The sequence below is a fragment of the Muntiacus reevesi genome, chromosome 1 (assembly GCF_963930625.1).
Source record: "Muntiacus reevesi chromosome 1, mMunRee1.1, whole genome shotgun sequence".
Lineage (NCBI taxonomy): Eukaryota > Metazoa > Chordata > Mammalia > Artiodactyla > Cervidae > Muntiacus > Muntiacus reevesi.
In genome coordinates, this window is record NC_089249.1 from 221,621,812 (window position 1) to 221,640,532 (window position 18,721).

At 60.2% G+C, this 18,721-nt stretch overlaps 2 protein-coding genes across 2 annotated transcripts; both read left to right on the forward strand.

Annotated features, from left to right (window-relative positions):
* Positions 1-339: 339 nt before the first annotated feature.
* WDR18 (WD repeat domain 18) lies at positions 340-5,412 on the forward strand. Its single transcript, XM_065918439.1, has 10 exons — positions 340-562; positions 1,585-1,695; positions 2,727-2,860; positions 3,055-3,196; positions 3,646-3,789; positions 3,879-3,943; positions 4,075-4,199; positions 4,326-4,492; positions 4,814-4,882; positions 5,101-5,412. Exons 1-10 carry the CDS (start codon positions 353-355, stop codon positions 5,230-5,232), a joined length of 1,299 nt encoding a protein of 432 aa, XP_065774511.1. The 5' UTR covers positions 340-352; the 3' UTR covers positions 5,233-5,412.
* Positions 5,413-9,700: 4,288 nt separating this feature from the next.
* GRIN3B (glutamate ionotropic receptor NMDA type subunit 3B) lies at positions 9,701-18,628 on the forward strand. Its single transcript, XM_065918448.1, has 9 exons — positions 9,701-10,126; positions 11,870-12,462; positions 12,934-13,966; positions 16,798-16,943; positions 17,033-17,148; positions 17,251-17,402; positions 17,707-17,871; positions 17,983-18,041; positions 18,212-18,628. The coding sequence occupies exons 1-9, from the start codon at positions 9,701-9,703 to the stop codon at positions 18,609-18,611; spliced, it is 3,090 nt and encodes a 1,029-aa protein (XP_065774520.1). The 3' UTR covers positions 18,612-18,628.
* Positions 18,629-18,721: the final 93 nt, after the last annotated feature.

Genomic DNA, 18,721 nt, shown 5'->3' on the forward strand with positions numbered 1-18,721 from the left:
TCTGCGAAATTGCGTGCTTGGCCAAAAGCGCTCAGTGCAAACCAAGCCAGACCTCCAGGCTCTGAAGCTACTAATTGTTCTCGGGAGACTCTAGGCCTTGGTTTCGCCATCTATTTTTGGAAGAAGTATCCTTTTAAGAGCTCTAACCAGGCGGGGCACCCTTTATTTTTCGCGGAGCAGGAGGATAACTCAGCCTGGATCATAGGGTAGCCCCCTCGCTAAGGCGTGTGCGCACGCGCAGGACAGCCGGCCGCCGAGAGCCGGGCAACCTGTGCGCAGCTCTACCCGGCACGGCGCAGTCGCCCGCGTCTCGCTGATGATGACGCACGTCCGGGGCAGTGGAGAAGGCAAGATGGCGGCGCCCATGGAGGTGGCCGTGTGTACGGACTCGGCGGCCCAGTTATGGAGCTGCGTTGTGTGGGAGCTGCACTCTGGCGCCAACCTACTCACGTACCGCGGAGGCCAGGCCGGGCCCCGCGGCCTGGCGCTACTCAATGGCGAGTACCTGCTGGCCGCACAGCTGGGCAAGAATTACATCTGCGCCTGGGAGCTTCAGAGGAAGGTGCGGCGGCGTGCTCCCGGGCGCCGCTGGCGAGCTGCGTGGCGCTCAGGGGTCGGGGGAAAGGGCGGTGGGGGCTACATGGACCCTGAGCCGGGGTAGGAGTGGGTAGTCCCGTTAAGGTGTTCTGCGCACGCGCGGGTCTGGGGTCTTTGGGGGGAATGTAGGGAGTCGCGCGCCCGTTCTTATTGCGAGCCGCCAGGGCGCCGAGCTGAGCCGAACCCACACGCCGAGCTGAGAGTGAGCAGCTGCTTCGGGGTGGGGGTGGGGTTGCTATCGGTGCGCACGCGCACAAGGAGGGCCGGGGTGGGTCCCTTGGGGGTCTCTGCGCGGGAGCCAGCGCGTTAGGCGAGAAATTTAGTTGAAAAGAGTTTGCATTAGGGGTTCCGTCGGTAGCCTGAGCTTGGAGGGTGAAGGTCCGAGGCTTGAGGGAGCCCGCTGAAGGGTGACTCGGGAGTCTAGTGCATTTAATCGTCCCCAAAGACGCTACCTTTTGCCATTAGGGCCCACGGTCAGAGAAACTTAAAAATGCAGCCCTTGACGCTGCTTGCTGCCTGCTTTTGCCAGCTGACATCTCTTTGGGTGGGTTCTGTGTTCTGGCTCTTCCTGGTGTGGTCCACACACAAACTTGAGAAGTGGTTCCATTTTAGAGATCTGGAAACTGAGGCTCAAGGTCCCAGGCGACACTTTAGTGGTGATGCAGGACTAGGGCAAAAGCCAAGTGACCATTGGGTCCTCCTGGACCCTCTGTGCCTTCCCCACCCGAACACCCAGGGGTCCCTCTGACCCCCAGTCCAGAGATATGCTGTCTTGCTTCGAAAGAGATTCCACAGGCCTCCACCCCCACAATGCATAGCATCAATTGGAGGAGATCCCTCTGCTGAACCATGGATTTGCTCACAGTATCCCCTCCCCCGCTTCCCTCCCCACTCCCACCTCCTTTCTGCTCCTGGACTTACCAGCTGTCTCCTGCCCCTTCCCCAGCTTCCTCCCCCATGAAACTCAGAGGCCTTTTCTGTCTCTAGGACCAACTTCAGCAGAAGATCATGTGTCCCGGACCAGTCACCTGCCTCACCACATCACCCAATGGCCTTTATGTCCTGGCAGGGATCTCAGAGAACATATACCTGTGGGAGGTGAGCCCAGGGACTCAGAAACACGAGGGTGGGCTCAACCTGTGGGTGGGCTGCTGGTCAGACTACTGAGCAGGTTGTCAGCAACAGGCTGTTATGTTTGGGGGGACACTCACCTCCGTTCCTGCGCATAGTGCAGCGTCCAAGGTCCCAGGACAAAGCTTTTCCTGATCCCTGCCCAGCAACCAGTTGCAGAAAGGAGAGGGAGCTGGCAGTCTGACTTCCAGCTCTTAAACCTCACTGCGCGATTCTGAAACTAGGAAGCCTTGCTCAAGTGCAGGGAGAGAAACTGAGGCACTCACCCTGTGGTAGAGATCCTTCTCTGCTGTGGTTAGGCCAGTGCAGGGGGTGTGGGCAGATTTCAGCAGCCGGCCCACCATCATTAGACGGTTCCGGTGGCTTGCCAGTGGTTGGCCCTTCTTGATGGGGGAACAGTCTGGGGTCGGTCTTCCCTGCAGGTGGAGGCTGCCTGGCCTGGAGGACCCACCCTCTAGGAGAATTCCTGGCCAGCGTGCGTCATGACCACAAGGGGGCGCCCCACAGGGCCGCTCTGGCTTGGGCTCTGACTCCTGTACTCTGGCTGGGCCTTCTCTCGTCCCCTCTGCGGGATGAGCGCCTGGTTGTCTGTGTCAGGTGTCCTCACAGAGACAGTGGTCACCTCATTCCCATGTCACCTCATCTGAATGGATTATATCTCCAAAGACTATATTCAAGTGAGGTCACAGATTTTGGAGGTTGGGGTGTGGACACGTTTATCTGGGTGACGAAGTTCATCCTACCACAGCATCTCTGCCCTCTCACCCCTGCCCAGCCCTTCCCTGGTGTCCCTGCCACCAGGGACCTCCTCTCCTGGAGCCCAAACTCCCCCTCCCCCATGGTGCCCAGCATGAGCTCCACCCCCACCCCCAACTCAGAAGGTGGTCACTTGCGGCTGTGACCAGCTTGTCACAGGAGCTGTGAAACCCTGGTGCAGGGGCCGTGGGGGTAGGCTCTCCTCGCAGGCCCCCCCACCAAGCCGGTTCTCCTCCCCCCAGGTGTCTACAGGGAACCTTCTAGTCATCCTGAGCCGCCACTACCAGGACGTGTCATGCCTGCAGTTCACGGGGGACAGCAGCCACTTCATCTCAGGGGGCAAGGACTGCCTAGTGCTGGCCTGGAGCCTCTGCAGGTAGCACCATGGCCCCGGTGGCTCCTCGTCCAGCTGTGGCCTCTGGGCAGGCAAGGCCTTGACCATGAGGGTGGGAAGCAAGGGGCTCCGGGTCAGGCGGGCTGGTACCAGGAGGACCGGGGGCCGGGCTACCACCTGGAGATGAGGTGAGGGCGTGGAGATGCCTGCTGAGGTCTGCCCAACCCCTCCCCAAGCGTGCTGCAGGCAGATCCCTCCCGGACCCCTGCCCCCCGGCACGTCTGGTCTCGCCACACCCTCCCCATCACAGACCTGCACTGCGGCTTTGGGGGGCCCCTAGCCCGGGTGGCCACCGCCTCGCTGGACCAGACAGTGAAGGTAGGACCCTCACCCTGCCACGTCCCCCGCAGTGGATGTGAGCCAAGCCCAGCTGGCGGGTTCCTGGCCCAAGGGAGCCAGCACATAATGTCCTCCTCCAAGCCAGCGGCTCCAGACAGCTCTTGATCCCCCGACGCTTCCAGCCTCAAGGACGGCCAGAGGGTGGACAGTCTAGGCCTGTGTCGGCTTGGAAATTCCCACTTGGCCACTGCTCTTGGTGGCTCCTGACCAAGCCTTAGGGGATTCAAGGGCATCCTTGGGTCTTTGTTCCTGGTTGGGGGATTCAGGGCTGAACTGCTGGGGGCCTGGGGGCTGACAGTCACTGAAGTAGGTGGTGGATAGGGGTCCCTGAGCCCCTGAGATCCCTGTGGCAACAGTGCTTGTCGGAGGTTCTGTGGGACCCAGCCTCCCAACTGGTCCTTGGCTCTCATACCGCCACCCACCCCCAGCTGTGGGAGGTCTCCTCAGGTGAGCTCCTGCTGTCCGTACTCTTTGACGTGGGCATCCTGGCCGTGACCATGGACCTGGCTGAGCATTACATGTTCTGTGGTGGCAGTGATGGCTCCATTTTCCAAGTCAATCTCTGTACCTGGGTGAGTGTTTGCAGGCAGCAGGGTCAGGGGACGGGTTCGGGGCTAAGGCATTGCCAGGCCCCTGCTCACCTGCCCTTCTGCATCTGCAGCCCGGGCAGAGAGAGAAGAGCTTTCAACCGGAGCAGGAGCACGGGAAGGTGTTCAGAGGGCACAGGTGCGGGGACCAGGCAGGGACAGGGGTTGGAGGGGGGTTGCTGCCCTGGGGCACAAATGCAGGTCTGGTCCTGCTGCTGCCCCGCCCCCAGCCTGAGCATCCTGGGAGCCAGCTGATGCATTCATCATCAGGAACCAGGTGACTTGCCTGTCGGTGTCCACGGATGGCAGCGTGCTTCTGTCGGGCTCCCACGATGAGACCGTTCGCCTCTGGGATGTGCAGAGCCAGCAGTGCCTCAGGACGGTGACCCTCAAAGGTGGGCATGGCCGCCACCACCTCTCCCCAACCCCAGGCAGGGCAGAGGAAGGACTCAGGGCCTGCCTCGTGGAGGGCACAGCCTGGCTGAGGGTGGTCCTGACCACCTCCCCTACCCCACCCCCAGGCCCCGTGACCAATGCCTGCATCATGCTTGCACCTGTCAGCATGCTGAGCTCCGACTTCAGACCAGGCCTGCCCCTGCCTCACTTCAACAAGCACCTGCTAGGTGCAGAACATGGGGACGAGCCGCACCATGGGGGCCTCATGCTGCGCCTAGGCCTCCACCAGCAGGTATGCCTCACCTGGCAAGGACAGGGCACCCTTTCCCACTGAGACTGGGCTCTGTCCTCTGTCTCTGTGCCCCGGAACCACACAAGACTGCAGGGGCTTCCACACCCCTCCAGGGGACTTGATGGATGCCTGTGCCCAGCATTGGCTACTGGCCCAGAGCAGTGCGCCCAGATGGTATCCGGCAAGAGACAAATGGCCTGGAACAACAGCAGGGTCCAACCATTTTGCCAGGCCAGCAGCCTGCCCCCACCAGCTGGAGGCACTAGCTGACCGCCTGGCCATCCCTGGTACTGGCTGACTGATTCGGCTCTTGTGTTTCAGGGGTCAGAACCCAGCTATCTGGAGCGGGTGGAGCAGCTGCAGGCGGTGATGTCCAGCACGCTGGAGAAGGTGGGAGGAGGAGCAACCCCAAGATGGGGAAGGGGCAGGGCCCAAAGATGGGAGAGCGAGCCTGGAGGAGAGAGGCCCAGGGTGGGCGAGGGGCTGGGTTCAGGATGGCCAGGCTCACCTCAGGTGGGCTGCTAGCGGCAGGCTTGGCTCAGGCTATTGGTTGGAGAGGATCTACCACAAAACCCTGGCCCAGTCTGAGCGCCCCGCCCCTCCCCCAGAACGTCCTGGGCGGCCAGGACCAGCTGCGGATCCGCGTGACTGAGCTGGAAGACGAGGTGCGGAACCTGCGCAAGATCAACCGCGACCTCTTTGACTTCTCCACACGCATCATCACGCACCCAACCAAGTGACACGTCTGGACTCGCCCTCAGCCGGCAGAGCCCACGGCCCAAGCCTGTTCTCTGCAAGGTCCCATCGCTTGGATTGGCACCCCCACCAGGGTTGCGGTCGAGGGTTGACTGGCTGCCCTGCGGTGACCTGCCATGTCACATGGGTGCTCTGCTGTTTCTAACAAAAGACTTGAAATCCTACCTTTCGGCCTCCTTGTGCCCCTGCCGGGCTGAGGACCCTCGCAGTGGGACCTGCCGGGGGGATTCACCACAGCTATCACAGAGTCCGAGTCCCAGACATAACTACTAGAAGCCTGGGTCCTCACCTCTCCCTCACCTGCTACCCCTGTGCAACTCCCAGGGGCCAGGCCATGGGCCAGGTCCCCAGGGGCAAGAGTAACTCAGGGACAGCAGGGTGCTCACACCAGGCCTGTCTCCCCAGCCTGGCTCTGGGCAGCTGACTCTGAGGTGGCAGCCAATTCTGGGCCAGGATCGTCTCGACCGGAAAGTTCTTGGTGTCAAGGGCCCAAAAGAGGCCAACCTCCCCTCCTCCAGCACCACACATACATACACACTGTGCAGGGTAGACGGGGACACCATTAGCTGCCAGCCGGAACCTGGAACCCAGCCCAGACTTGGGCCCTAAGCCTCCCATGGAACCTTCCAGAAAGCTACCCCGAAGTGACAGTCTGTTTAATAGTCCGGAAAATCCATGTGACTTAGCCGGTGCTATAGTAACTGCAGCTCCTGCTTTTAGATGATGGGTGTCCTCTCCTGGGGCCCTGCAACCCCCTCACAGCCCACCTTGCTCTCAGACCTAGACAGGTTTACTTGGGGCCATCAGGTGAGGAGTCCTGCTGGCCTCCACATTGCAGTCACCCCACACAGAATAAGGTTCCAGCAGGCTGTGGGCTCCAGGTTGGTTCCTGGCAGCAGGGTAGGGGAAGGGGACCTGGGGGCTCAGTGTTCCCCACCTCTCCCCTTGGTCTCCAGGGGGTCTGGAAGGTGGGGAGGGCATCAGGGTTGGCTGAGGCTTCCCTGGGGCCTAGGGCCACCTCGCCTGCCTGGCACCATTTCCAGGAGCTGCCATCCTCTGCCTGGTGCTCTGCACCCTGGCCACTTGTCTCAGCTTGTAGTTTAGTGACTTGGGAGGAGATGCCGGTTCTGGAGACCTGGGTACTCTTTTTCTGTGTCTGGTCGAGTCCCAGACAGGAGCTGGCAGGGTCAGTCTCTGGGGTCACCTCCTCTGGCTCAGGCTTCTTCCCTGAGCAGGAGGGGCGCTGTTGTCCCTGCCAAGTTCCGGGGCACTTCGACACAGCTGTGGACCTTCAGCTGCTGACTTGGGTCCTGGGGTCCCTCCTGACTTGCCCAGGACATCTGTGGCTGCAACTGAGGGGACCTTGGTCACTCATGGCTCCTGAGGGGCTGAGGGTGTGCGCCTCTGGGTAGGGATAGTGGGGTCCCACCCCGGGGTGGTCACTGTGATGACTCAGGCCTGAGAGGTGGTCTCAGCAGGGCCTAAGGAGAGCTTCCAATCAATGGGCAACCAGCCTCGCCCGAGCTGTCCTTGCCACCAGTCCATGGGGGCCTGGAAGGTCCCCTTCCCCCCTCCATAGGCCACACAGAGTCCAGAGAAGGTCCCTGGTGGGCTGTAAGGGCTGGAGCCCACTGGCCCCTTTCCCTGAAATCCCCACGTGGCCATGGACAAGCCACACCTGGCCCTGAGACTTTGTGTTGTCACTCAAAGGAAATGTACCTCCTTGGTTCATGAGGAGTCTTCAGGAGCCAGCGGGCAGCTGTGCGGGTGCCCAGCACAGTCAGTACTCCTGTTGCTTGTCTGAGAATCTAGAAATCCAACCTGACCCTGAATCCTGGGCTGTCACTGCCAGAAGGGGAAGTGCAGACTGCATCTGACATTAACAGGTGACTGCCTGAGTTGATGGAAACCCCTCCTGACCAGGACAGCTGTTATTTAAAAAACAAGTGTCAGGATATGATGGAGGTGTCTTCTGAGCACTTGTGCATCGTTGGTGGGAAGGTGAAAGGGTACAGCTGCCCTGGCAAATAGTCAGGAAGGTCATCAAAAAGTTAAGCGTGGACTCACCATGTGTCCCAGCAATCCCACTACAGGTACCTTGCCCACAGAAATGAAAGCAGGAGGCTCGAAGAGATGTTTACACACCCCTGTTCACATCAGTGTGATTCACAGCAGCCAAAGAGTGGAGACAGCCAAATTGTCAAAGATGATGGATGAGTGAGGGTGGTCCTTTTGCACGGTGGAATGTTACTCAGCCTTTAAAAAGAGATTCTGATACCCGCTACACCTGGTTGGACCTCGAGGACATAATGCGCAGTGAAATAAACCAGACCCAGAAGGAGACACACTGTCTGATTCCACTCACTGGAGGTCCCTAAAGGAGTCAGGTCCACAGAAACAGGAAGTAGATGGTGGGGCCAGGGGCTGGCGGAGGGGTTGGGGAGTGTTTCGTGGGGACAGTTTCTGTTTGGAAAGATGAGAAAGTTCTGGAGATGACAGTGGGGCTGGTTGCACAACAATGTGAATGTGCTTAATGGCATGAGCTGTAGACCCTAGAAATGGTGAATTTTGCATTATACATATTTTACCACATTTAAAGAAAAAACCTTGCCTGTGTTTGTGTGTGATGTGAACTACTACCAATGCCCTGTAAAGCTGGGAGCTGAGGCACAGAGGCCAGGCACCCACCTCAGGTCACCAAGATGGGGGCAGTACCAGTTTCCATCAGGGCCCTTCTTCACTGGCCCAGGAGATGGGGAGATAGTGGCCAAGTGGGCCTGGGGGGAGGGGAGTCCCAGGAGGGCCTGAAGAGCATTCTGGTGTGTGCCTGCCTCCTAGAACCAGCCCTAGCAATGTCTATTGACTGACTGTGATGAGGGTTATGTTAGGGTGAGGAAGTGTCCCTCCCCAGGCTGGGTCCCTATTTTGGAGGACTCATGCTGGCAAAGGCATCTCTCCCCATGATGGAATAATGTCCTAGTGGTCCCTGAGGACGCTTTTCAACTTAGCGCCTTACCCAGAAGAATGGGGTGGGGGAGGACTCCCTGGTATGACCGTCCTTGTCCTGGGATGCCTGGCCAGGTGGCTGGATGAGGTGGCCTTGTCACTTGGAAGCCAGTCAGCCACCCAGCCCTCATTAGTCATCTCAAAATTCAATCTATGCTGCTGGCCGACGCTTAACATTTTTATTCATCTAATGGAGTTTGTTCCCTGCCTCTTGAACACTGGCTCCAAAAGGAGATTTTTTGTGTGTGTGGAAAAAAATAACTGAGTGTAGACTCATCCATTAGAGCTGGAATGATCTGGACTGATCTGCTGCCCTGTGCCTTGCGGGGTCTTGCCCTCCTGTGGAGGCTTTCTCTCCTCACCCACCTGGGATGGGAGATGGGAGGAGTCCATGCACAGTGCCGCTGGGGTCCTTACTTGACCTGTGTTCATTGAGCATCTGCTGCATGCCCGGGGCCGTTTCTCATGGGGAGGCATAGAGAACAAAGGAGGCTGAGGGATTGGTAGGCGGCGGGGAGCTATGGAAGGTTCTAGAGCAGTGGAGAGTCATGAAATCAAGTGTCCTCATCCAAACAGTTGCTCAAGCAGAGTGCCTACTGTGTGCAAGCACTGGAGACAGAGCAGTTAACAAGCCAGGCTCACCCCTGTCTCCCAGAGTTGCCCACTAAATAAATAAAGCAGCAAAAAGATGACAAGTGTGTGATGGAGTTAATGTAGGCAGCGGTGAGAGGGGGTGTTCTACATCTTCTGGGAAAAATTTTCAGCCAGGGACATTTGGCATTGGGTCTTAAAGGGTGAAGAGGAGCTGTCTGGGTTAAGTTTCCTGCCCATAGCTGGAGGGCATGAGATCTGCCCTATAGGTTCCCATCAGGCAAGTCTTCAGTTTCCCCAGCTGCCCACGATGGTAGAGCACACCCAGAGGGGTTGGTCTGGGTAGACACTGCCTCCTGGGGGAGGGAACAGTGCTGCTGTGTGACTCTGGAGGCAAACTGACCCCTTCTGGGCCTTAGTTTCCCTGCCTTATCAATGGGAAATATTTCCAGGCTGGAGGAGGGGGATGAGGAATCCAGGGGTAAGTGTGGGGACCGATTTTGATGTAGAATCCCTCCCTGCTACTAACCTCACCTCGGCTTTTTCATCTGTAGAGTGGGCACAGAGCCAGGGATAGTGGTGGTTAGACCCCACCCCCACCCCCGCCTGTTGAGATCATCTGAGCCTCAGTTTCTCCCCCTGCGTCATGGATCCGATTCCTCCCAAGTGGCTTACCTGGCACTGGGGCGAGGAGGGGCGAGGGCGGGCGAAGGCGGGCAAAGGCTGGTGGACTCCGGCAGGGAGGGAGGAGTCGGCCCGGCAGGGGCGGAGAGGGTGCGGCGGGGGCGCGCGAGATCCTGCCTCCCGGGGTGCCAGCCGCGGCTCCGCCCCGTGGAGCCCGCCGGCAACTTTGGGATGGAGTTTATGCCGGCGCTGTGGCTCGGCCTGGCGCTGGCGCTGGGGCCGGGGCCCGCCGGGGGCCACCCGCACCCGTGCGGCGTCCAGGCGCGCCTGGGGGGCTCGGTTCGCCTGGGCGCTCTCCTGCCCCGCGCGCCCGCCGCCCGCGCCCGCGCCCGCGCCGCCCTAGCCCGAGCCTCCCTGGCGCCGCGGCTGCCCCACAACCTGACCCTGGAGCTGGTGGCCGCCGCTCCCCCCGCCCGCGACCCCGCCTCGCTCGCCCGCGGTCTGTGCCAGGCGCTGGCGGCACCGGGAGTGGCGGCCCTGATCGCCTTCCCCGAGGCGCGACCCGAGCTGCTGCAGCTGCACTTCCTGGCGTCCGCCACCGAGACCCCCGTGCTCAGCGTGCTGCGGCGGGAAGCGCGCGCGCCCCTCGGCTCCCCGGTACGCGCGGGGACCCGGGGCCGGATGGGAGAGGCCCTGGGAAGCTCCCGGGGCGTGGGGTCCGGGGGTCTGAGACAGTTCTTGGGACGCACGGGACTCGGACTTCTGGACCGTAGATGCGCGGATTCTCGGAGTCCGGATGACAGAGGCCCTGGATCCCTGGACCACGGATGTCCCCGGGGCTCAGGGACACGGAATGGGAGACGGGAGCCCCGGGACGCAGGGACCTAGAGCCACGGACCTGCGGCTCGGGACCCCGCGGGACGCCTCTGGACTCCAGACGGCGGATCCCACAGGGCGCTTCCCTGGGCCTCGGAGGTGTAGACCCCCCCGGGAGCGGGACCCCCTTGTAGGGTCCGGGGGCGCCTTCGGATCCCCACCCGGCGGGATCGCCAGGCTGGGATGGGGAAGCGGGTCTCCCTTCCCCCTCTCCAGGGGCAACAGTTTCAGAGGCTGAAGCTGGAGGCCTTCCTCCCGTCAGCATCCTCCCAGAGGCCCTCGAGGCTAGGTCGCCCCCACCCACAGCCTCCTTGACCCACAGCCTCCTCAGACCCCCAGACTCCAAAACCCTCGCCTTCCTCTGCCACTCCTCGACCTTGGAGTTCATTCTCTCGTCTTATTTCCACCCCTAGACTGGAATTTGGGTCCGAAAAAGTAGAGAATGGGACAAAGAGGAGAGAGGGTGACTGGCAGAGCTCTGGGAACCCTGCGGTGCCCCAGGGAGACCCCTCCTCTTAGGACCAGCTGGGAGGGGCCCAACGCCGGGATGTGGGGTCTGGTAGGGGGCGTCCCAACCCACCTTGAAGCCCCCTCCAGGTCTTCCTTCTGAGGGCGGTGAGACCCTGATCCTACAGGAGGCCTGGGGTCTCTTTAACCCACCTCCACTACGTTCCTGCCCCCTCCCAGTGGGAGAGATGCAGGACCCAAATCCAGGCCTGTGGGGCCCTCTGCAGCCGGATCCAGGAACTGCACCCCTGCAGTTGGCCCTGTCAGGCTTTGGGCGGATAATGGCTTGCCCCCTCTTCCCCTTTCCCCCTCCTCGCCCACGCCAGGGACTGAGCAATAGTCTTCAGCCTCTCTCCAGGCACTCAGCACCCTGTCCCCACCCACACAACATCCTGCCTACCCTAGGTGTCTGGTAAAGTTCTCATCCCACACTGAAAGCAAATCCAGGAGAACTTTCGGGGTGCCCCAGGCACAAAGTGAGGCCCTTCAGTGCCTGGTTGGCCTGGGTAAGTCTGAATAGAGAGGGGGTATGGAGCTGGACTTTGAAGGATGTGTAGGAGTTGGCTGACCTAGATGGGGAAAGGTCTTCCAGCTGGGGAATCCAAAAAGCCTCAGAGTGACTGGAGTCAAAAGAGCAGGCCCTGCAGGTCAAGGCAGGGCCAGGCTTTGTGCTGATGGCAATGGGGAGCCACAGAGGGGTAAAGAGCAGGGGCTGGGCTGGGAGGAGGTAGACTCAAGGTCCTTTGAGTAGCTAGGGGCAGCCGGGGGATGCAGCCTGTAGCACCTGTCGGGAGCAGGTGCTGTGTGCATGCCTGGCATTCCTGCGGGCACTAGCGGAGGGGGAGCGGAGGAGGGAAGGCCCCGGTCCCCACAGCCGTTCTCCTGGGCTGCAATGCGGCCCACTCCCGACATCGGCTCAAGGTGATGTGTGTTTACTGGACATGTTCAGATAGGGGTGGGAAGAGTGTGGTGGGACTGTGAGGTCGCGAGCCCTAACTTGACCAACCCCTCTGCCAGAACCCGTTCCACCTGCAGCTGGACTGGGCCAGCCCCCTTGAGACACTGCTGGATGTGCTGGTATCTGTGCTGCGGGCTCACACCTGGGAGGACGTCGGCCTGGTGCTCTGCCACGTACGCGACCCTGGCAGCCTGGTGGTCCTGTGGACAAGCCGGGCAGGCCGGGCCCCGAAGCTTGTGCTGGACCTGAGCCGGCCAGAGCTGGGTGATGCAGGGCTGAGCACACGCCTGGCACTCCTGGGGGCACCAGCTGGAGGGAAGGCCCCGGTCCCTGCAGTCGTACTCCTGGGCTGCGATGCAGCCCGCTCCCAACAGGTGCTGCAGGCTGCACCCCCTGGTCCCCGCTGGCTGCTGGGCACGCCACTGCACGCCGAGGCCCTGCCCACTGAGGGTCTGCCACCCGGAGTGCTGGCGCTGGGCGAGGTGGCCCGGCCCCCACTGGAGGCTGCCATCCAGGATGTGGTGGAACTAGTGGCCCGTGCACTGGATAGTGCTGCCCGCGTGCAGCCAGAGCGTGCCCTGCTTCCTGCCACAGTCAACTGCAGTGACCTACCACCACCAGAGCCTGAGTCTTCGGGCCGCCTCTTGGCACGGTGAGCAGGGCCCCAGCTGCAGGAAGCCACCTCTGCTGGTGGGCTGTGACAGGCGACAAGATCAAGTGTTTGCTGTGTGCCAGATGCTGTGCCCATCTTGCATGAAAGCAGAACCTAAGAAGGGGATTCTGCGGGGCTGGGGTGGGGGTTTTGGGAGAAGAGGGAAGGGAGGAGAAGGAATGAGTGAGACTGCTGAAGTGAGTCACCTTCTGATCGCCAGGGCCCTCGAGGGGGACAGTGCCCCAGAACCAGAAGGCCCCACCTGGGCCTCTGAACTGGGCAGCAGCCCTTGGTTCAGGGCTGGGACATCGCCCCAGTCCCCAGGGCGCAGGTACCCCGCTCGGAAGGGGTCGTGGAATGGGGGGCTCAATAGAGCCTCCGGTGGCCCCAGGTGTGTCTGAGCTGCAAGGCCAGGGGTCTCACCTGGGAGGAGGGATCCCTCCGCCCTGACACCGCCCCCACCCCCACCAGGTTCCTGGCCAACACATCCTTCTGGGGCCGCACGGGGCCGGTGTGGGTAACCGGCTCCTCGCAGGTGCACATCTCCCGGCGCTTCCGCCTGTGGAGCCTCCGCCGGGACCCCAGGGGTGCCCCAGCCTGGGCCACGTTGGGTCGCTGGCGGGATGGGCGGCTGGAGTCGGAGGCGTGGGGCGCGGCCGAGCGGCCCCCACCCCCGCCAGGCGCCCAGGCGCGGCCCAGGCTGCGGGTGGTGACGCTGGTGGAGCATCCATTCGTGTTTGCCCGCCAGCCAGACGAAGACGGGCGGTGCCCGGCGGGGCAACTGTGCCTGGCCCCCGGCACCAACGATTCGGCCACTCTGGACGCACTCTTCGCCGCGCTGGCCGACGGCTCGGCGCCCCGCGCGCTGCGCAGGTGCTGCTATGGCTACTGCATCGACCTGCTGGAGCGCCTGGCGGAGGACGCGCCCTTCGACTTCGAGCTCTACATCGTGGGTGACGGCAAGTACGGAGCACTACGCGAGGGCCGCTGGACCGGCCTGGTGGGCGACCTGCTGGCCGGCCGGGCGCACATGGCCGTCACCAGCTTCAGCATCAATTCGGCCCGCTCGCAGGTGGTGGACTTCACCAGCCCTTTCTTCTCCACCAGCCTGGGCATCATGGTGCGCGCGCGCGACACGGCGTCGCCCATTGGCGCCTTCATGTGGCCGCTGCACTGGTCCATGTGGCTTGGCGTCTTCGCTGCGCTGCACCTGACCGCACTCTTCCTCACCCTCTACGAGTGGCGCAGCCCCTTCGGCCTAACGCCCCGCGGCCGCAACCGGGACACCGTGTTCTCCTACTCCTCTGCCCTCAACCTCTGCTATGCCATCCTCTTTGGACGCACCGTGTCCAGCAAGACGCCCAAGTGCCCAACAGGCCGCCTCCTCATGAACCTGTGGGCCATCTTCTGCCTGCTTGTGCTGTCCAGCTACACGGCCAACCTGGCTGCCGTCATGGTCGGGGACAAGACTTTCGAGGAGCTGTCTGGGATCCACGACCCCAAGGTGGGCAACTGCAGGTGGTTTGTGGTCAGAGCTGAGAAATCTAATCCCCCCACCCCATCCTCACCCCAGAGAGGGCAGCTGTTCCTTCTGTCAAACTCATCCTGAGCCCAGCCCCAAGCCAGGACAATATAGGCAAGGGTGCTGGTAAGAGCTGAGAGAGAAGCCAAAAGGATGGTGTGTGAGGTGGTGGTAAAGTTCCAGGCAGGGACTTCCATGGTAGTCCAGTGGCTAAGATTCTGTGCTCCCAATGCAGGGGGCCTGGGTTCCATTGGTTGTTGGGGAACTAGATCTCACATGCCACAACTAAAATCCAGCACAGCCCCCCAAAAAAGGCCCATGGAGGAAAATTAGGCAGAGTTGGGGACACAGGGCACGATGGAGAGGAAGAATTGTCCAGTGGGGGTCAGGAATGTCTCTGGGAGGCGTGACCCATGAGTTGCTTGGTATCAGGGAGCAATGTGGTCAGCAGTGGCAACCTGTGCAAAGGCCCTGGGGCAGGACTGTGCTTGATGTATTGGAGGAGCAGTGAGGAAGCCTTGTGTCTGGAGCAGAGCGGTTGAGGAGGGAAGAGGGAGGAGGGAGGACAGGAAGGGGACAGGGCAGGGCCTGCAGGTGTGGGCGGATGTGGCCCTTGAAAACAGCTCTGCTTAGAATTTTCACCGGGAGTCCTGGAGGACTGTGGGCAGAGCAGGGCATGCCCTGGCCTACATATTTTTCTCTTTTAATGAAAAAAATTTTAATATTCTGGAACAAGAACAACTATGAATGAAACCATTGCCCAGCTCTAAAATAACTCCTGGCCAGTTTCATTCACCTACCAACCCCAGTCCCTGAATTATCCTAAAGTAAGATCCAGGCCTCTTGTCATTTCATTATGAATATTCGGGAAGTTAAACATCAGGGACTATTTTCTCAGTTGTCTTCCCCCCACCCCGCCATGGTTTGTCTGAATCTGGATCCAAAATGCACAGACATTGAGGATGGCAGAAACCTCTTAGTTATCGAATCAAACTTAGATCCACTCACTGGTGGGCAGTGAAACCATTCTATTGACATGGGGTCATGGCGAAGGAAACTGCAGGGTTTATCGCAGGTGCCAAGCAAGGAGCCCAGACAGCTAGTGCTTAAGACTTGAACTCCTAGGTGGCCCTCAGGGAAAAGTGGTTTTCATTTGTTTGTTTTTTAATATTGGGGGAAAGACTTTAAAGACAGGGTGAGGGAGGGGAGTTTCAGGGTGTGTGTGATCAGGTGGTGGACATTCTTCTGACTGGTTGGTGGTGAGGTAGTCAGGAGTCAACATCATTAACCCTCTGGTTTTAATCAGCCTAGGGCCTCTGTGCTTATGGGCAGCATAGTTAACTTCTACCACCTGGGGACAGGGGGAAACAACTGAAAGGACCTGGCTCAGGATTTTTTTCTTTTTTTTGGTCACACTGCATGGCATATGGGCTGTTAGTTCCCTGACCAGGGACTGAATCCATGTTCCCTGCAGTAGAAGTGCAGAATTTTACCACTGGACCACCAAGGAAGTCTGCTGGCTCTGGATATTAGCTATAGCACCGGAGAAGGAATTAAAAGTCCTTGGTTTTAGTGACTAAACTATTTTTGTCTTGACTCTTTTCCTTTGTTTCTGCATTTTGTCATTTCTTTGATTTATTCTTTTGAATTCAGGGAAGACATAGGAGGCTATTTTCTATAGACAAAAGGCAGGTAGAGGACAAGGGGTGGTCTGTCCTGAAAAGGCCCCAGAGGGTCATTTTGACTCTCCTGTCTTTTTCACTAGTGATTTGTTTGTTGAAGTTGTTTTGTGTTTTGCCCCATAGTATCTCCCAGTGTTTTGATCTGGCTGATCTTGTCTCTGAGTGGTGTTTAGTCTCTTCTGTCCACCCCCAATTCAGGGCTTCCCAGTTAGCGATAATGGTAAAGAACCCACCTGCCAATCCAGAAGACATATTAGGAGACATGGGTTTGATCCTGGGTCAGGAAGATTCTCTGGAGGAGACAATGGCAATCCACTCCAGTATTCCTTCCTGGAGAATCCCATGAACAGAGGAGCGTGGCAGGCTATACAGTCCATAGGGTCGCAAAGAGTTGACACAACTAAAGCGACTTAGCACACATGCTGCCCACCCAATCCACCACCACCCCAGTGTCCTCTGTAAACCATTAAGGAGATGTAGATGGGCCAGTCACTCTCCACATGTGGCTACTTTTTAAACTGATTTAATTGAAAGCATGCAACCACCATATGAGAACAGCACAGTTATAGAGCGTTTGCTTCCACAGAAAATTCTGAACAGCCCTGCTTACCTCAGGTCCAGCTTTTCGGAGGTGCACAGCCCCACCAAGGAGGCCCCGGTCAGTGTGACCCCAGTTTAGTTCAATTCAGTCGCTCACTCCTGTCAGACTCTTTGTAACCCCATGGATTGCAGCACCACAGGCTTCCCTGTCCATCACCAACTCCTGGAGCTTGCTCAAACTCATGTTCATCCAATCAGTGATGCCATCCAACCATCTCAACCTCTGTCGTCCCCTTCTCCTCCTGCCTTCAATTTTTCCCAGCACCAGGGTCTCTTCAGGGAGTCAGTTCTTTGCATCAGGTGGCCAGAGTATTGGAGTTTCAGCTTCAGCCTAAGTCCTTCCAATGAATATTCAGGACTGATTTCCTTTAGGATTGACTGGTTTGATCTCCTTGCTGTCCAAGGGACTCTCAAGAGTCTTCTCCAACACCACAGTTCAAAAGCATCAATTCTTCGGCGAAAGCGGGGCGCGAGGGGGGAGCGGGGACAGGGGTCAAGGCCCTCCTGTGCTGACTGGGCGCTGGCCCGCAGCTGCACCACCCGTCTCAGGGCTTCCGTTTCGGCACGGTGTGGGAGAGCAGCGCCGAGGCCTACATCAAGAAAAGCTTCCCGGAGATGTACTCACACGTGCGGCGCCATAGCGCACCTACCACTCCCCGCGGCGTCGCCATGCTCACGTGAGGGGGCGCGCGGGGCGGGGCTCGGGGCGGGGCCACGCGGGCGGGCGGGGATAGGGATGCTCATCCTGCCCCCATGCCCTCCGCAGGAGCGATCCCCCCAAGCTCAACGCCTTCATCATGGACAAGTCGCTCCTGGACTATGAGGTATCCATTGACGCCGACTGCAGGCTGCTGACCGTGGGCAAGCCCTTTGCCATTGAGGGTGAGGAGTCCCCAGGACCAGTGATCTGCGGGCTCCAGGAGGGTTCTGCTCCTCTGGGTCTGCGTCTAGCCTGGTCCCAACCCAATGCCCGGCCTCCCCCAGGCTATGGTATCGGACTCCCCAGAAATTCTCCGCTCACCTCCAACCTGTCCGAGTTCATCAGCCGCTACAAGTCCTCCGGCTTCATCGACTTACTCCACGACAAGTGGTACAAGATGGTGCCTTGTGGGAAGCGGGTCTTCGCCGTGACTGAGGTGCGGCAGGTCCCCGCACGCGGGGTGCGGGTCGGCGTGGGGGAGCCCCCGAACCTGCGTGGTCCTTCACCAGTGTAGTCAACCTCTGCTCATTTCCAAAACGAGTGTATTTGTCTGCTTTTGTGCATCCTATTCATCCTACAAAACCCCAGCTCTAGTGCCCTCTTGTCCATGACACCTCTGAAAATGTAGCCCCAGGCCCTTCTCTCTGGCCCAACCTCTGTCCCCGCTTCCGTCCAAGGCCCGCCACCGGGGTCTGGTATGACCCGGAGGGACTGACTATGTGCCTGCATCCTGCCCACAGACCCTGCAGATGGGCGTCTACCACTTCTCCGGACTCTTCGTGCTGCTCTGCCTGGGTCTGGGTAGTGCTCTGCTCAGTTCTCTGGGCGAGCACGTCTTCTACCGCCTGGCGCTGCCGCGTATCCGAAGGGGCAACAAGCTGCAGTACTGGCTGCACACGAGCCAGGTGAGGAGCTGGCCAAACCAGCGGGCGGTGGGGTGGGAAGGGGCTGGGGGGCGGGGGGTGGGGTGGGGGGGTTGGGCTGTCTTCCCGCTGAGCCGAATTCTTGGCTCCTAGAGAATTCATCGCGCCCTCAACACAGAGCCACCAGAGGGGCAGGAGGAGGCGGAGTCGAGGTAAGGGGCTTGGGGGACGGTTCTCCACCCCAGCAACTCCCACACCTGCCCTCCGACCGTGGACTGGGTCCACACCTCCTTCCACTGACGACCTCCTCAGGAACTTTGACCCTAAAGGGCAGACGGGGACTGTAGGTAGGACATGGCTGCCCAGCCCATCCATCCCCCAGGGGTCTCGAGGAGCCGCAACAGAACACACAGGCCGCCCCTGCGAGCCAGGTGGGCTGGGCACGGGTGCGCCGGACCGCGGTGAGGGAGCGTCGCGTGCGTTTCCTGCTGGAGCATACTGTGGTCTCTGCTTCCCCGGACGCGGACGTCCCAGATGCGGATGCGGCCGCACCACCCAAGGCCCCCGTCTGCTCCAATGGCCCGCCCTCCGAGCTGCAGTCTGGCGCCCCGCTCCCCGGGGAGCTGGAGGAGCTGGAGCAGCGCATCGTGGGCGCGCAGGAGAGGCTCCGCCAGGCGCTGCTGCGGCGCAGGATGCTCCTGGACCAGCTTGGGGACAGCACCTGCGAGCCGCCGTGCACATGGCTCCTGGCCTGCGAGGAAGCACCAGAGGTGGCCCCCTGAAGTGGGATCCAGCCCTTCTCCACCTGCTGTGCCTGCTCTAAGGGGGCCACCCGGCCATAGGGTGGGTGGAACCTCCCTTCCCCCGCGGCTCCCAGCCCCCCCCCAACCGC

What these genes read in the sequence shown, in the direction of transcription:
- GRIN3B (XM_065918448.1), top strand. Translation starts at nt 9,701, where the DNA reads ATGGAGTTTATGCCGGCGCTGTGGCTCGGCCTGGCGCTGGCGCTGGGG. An exon ending in GCGCGCCCCTCGGCTCCCCG is followed by an intron (nt 10,127 to 11,869) that starts GTACGCGCGGGG and finishes CCCCTCTGCCAG; the next exon opens with AACCCGTTCCACCTGCAGCT. An exon ending in ACTGGCTGCACACGAGCCAG is followed by an intron (nt 17,872 to 17,982) that starts GTGAGGAGCTGG and finishes CTTGGCTCCTAG; the next exon opens with AGAATTCATCGCGCCCTCAA.
- WDR18 (XM_065918439.1), top strand. Translation starts at nt 353, where the DNA reads ATGGCGGCGCCCATGGAGGTGGCCGTGTGTACGGACTCGGCGGCCCAG. An exon ending in CTGGCCTGGAGCCTCTGCAG is followed by an intron (nt 2,861 to 3,054) that starts GTAGCACCATGG and finishes CCCCTCCCCAAG; the next exon opens with CGTGCTGCAGGCAGATCCCT. An exon ending in GCCTAGGCCTCCACCAGCAG is followed by an intron (nt 4,493 to 4,813) that starts GTATGCCTCACC and finishes CTTGTGTTTCAG; the next exon opens with GGGTCAGAACCCAGCTATCT.